Raw genomic sequence first — 315 nt, 5'->3', positions numbered from 1 at the left:
GTCCTTGGCGTGGTTCTGATCCTCGCGTCTGGTTTTCGAACTGGCTGGCTTGCAATGGTGAGAATCGGGCAATCGTTTCCGCGATTCCATATCTCGTTGAGGAGGGCCTGAATTCGGTCGAGGATGTTTTGAACGCAAGGCAGATCCAGATCCAGGGCCAGGGATTTCAATATGTACGGTTTTCGCAGAATAAATTTCCACAACAGCCACAGTAGTTGTGGCTAAGACAAAAGGGATAGACAAGAGTAGTCACTTGTCACTTCTCTTAAAACTTCGATGCGTTGATGTCAGGTGGTCCCAAACAGGAAAGGGATC

General features: G+C 48.6%; 1 protein-coding gene across 1 annotated transcript in view; it reads right to left on the bottom strand.

Annotated features, from left to right (window-relative positions):
- The window catches only part of LOC131883657 (RNA-binding protein Nova-1-like), a gene marked incomplete in the record, with an annotated part of 2,769 nt that extends 2,622 nt beyond the window's left edge, over positions 1 to 147 (bottom strand). The window contains 1 exon segment of the mRNA XM_059231168.1: positions 1 to 147. Coding sequence (XP_059087151.1) covers positions 1 to 90 — 90 coding nt within the window.
- Between the last annotated feature and the right edge of the window lie 168 nt (positions 148 to 315).

Source organism: Tigriopus californicus, chromosome 7, assembly GCF_007210705.1.
Source record: "Tigriopus californicus strain San Diego chromosome 7, Tcal_SD_v2.1, whole genome shotgun sequence".
Lineage (NCBI taxonomy): Eukaryota > Metazoa > Arthropoda > Copepoda > Harpacticoida > Harpacticidae > Tigriopus > Tigriopus californicus.
The sequence above is the reverse complement of the archived record's forward strand: the minus strand, read 5'-3'. Positions and strand labels throughout refer to the sequence as shown.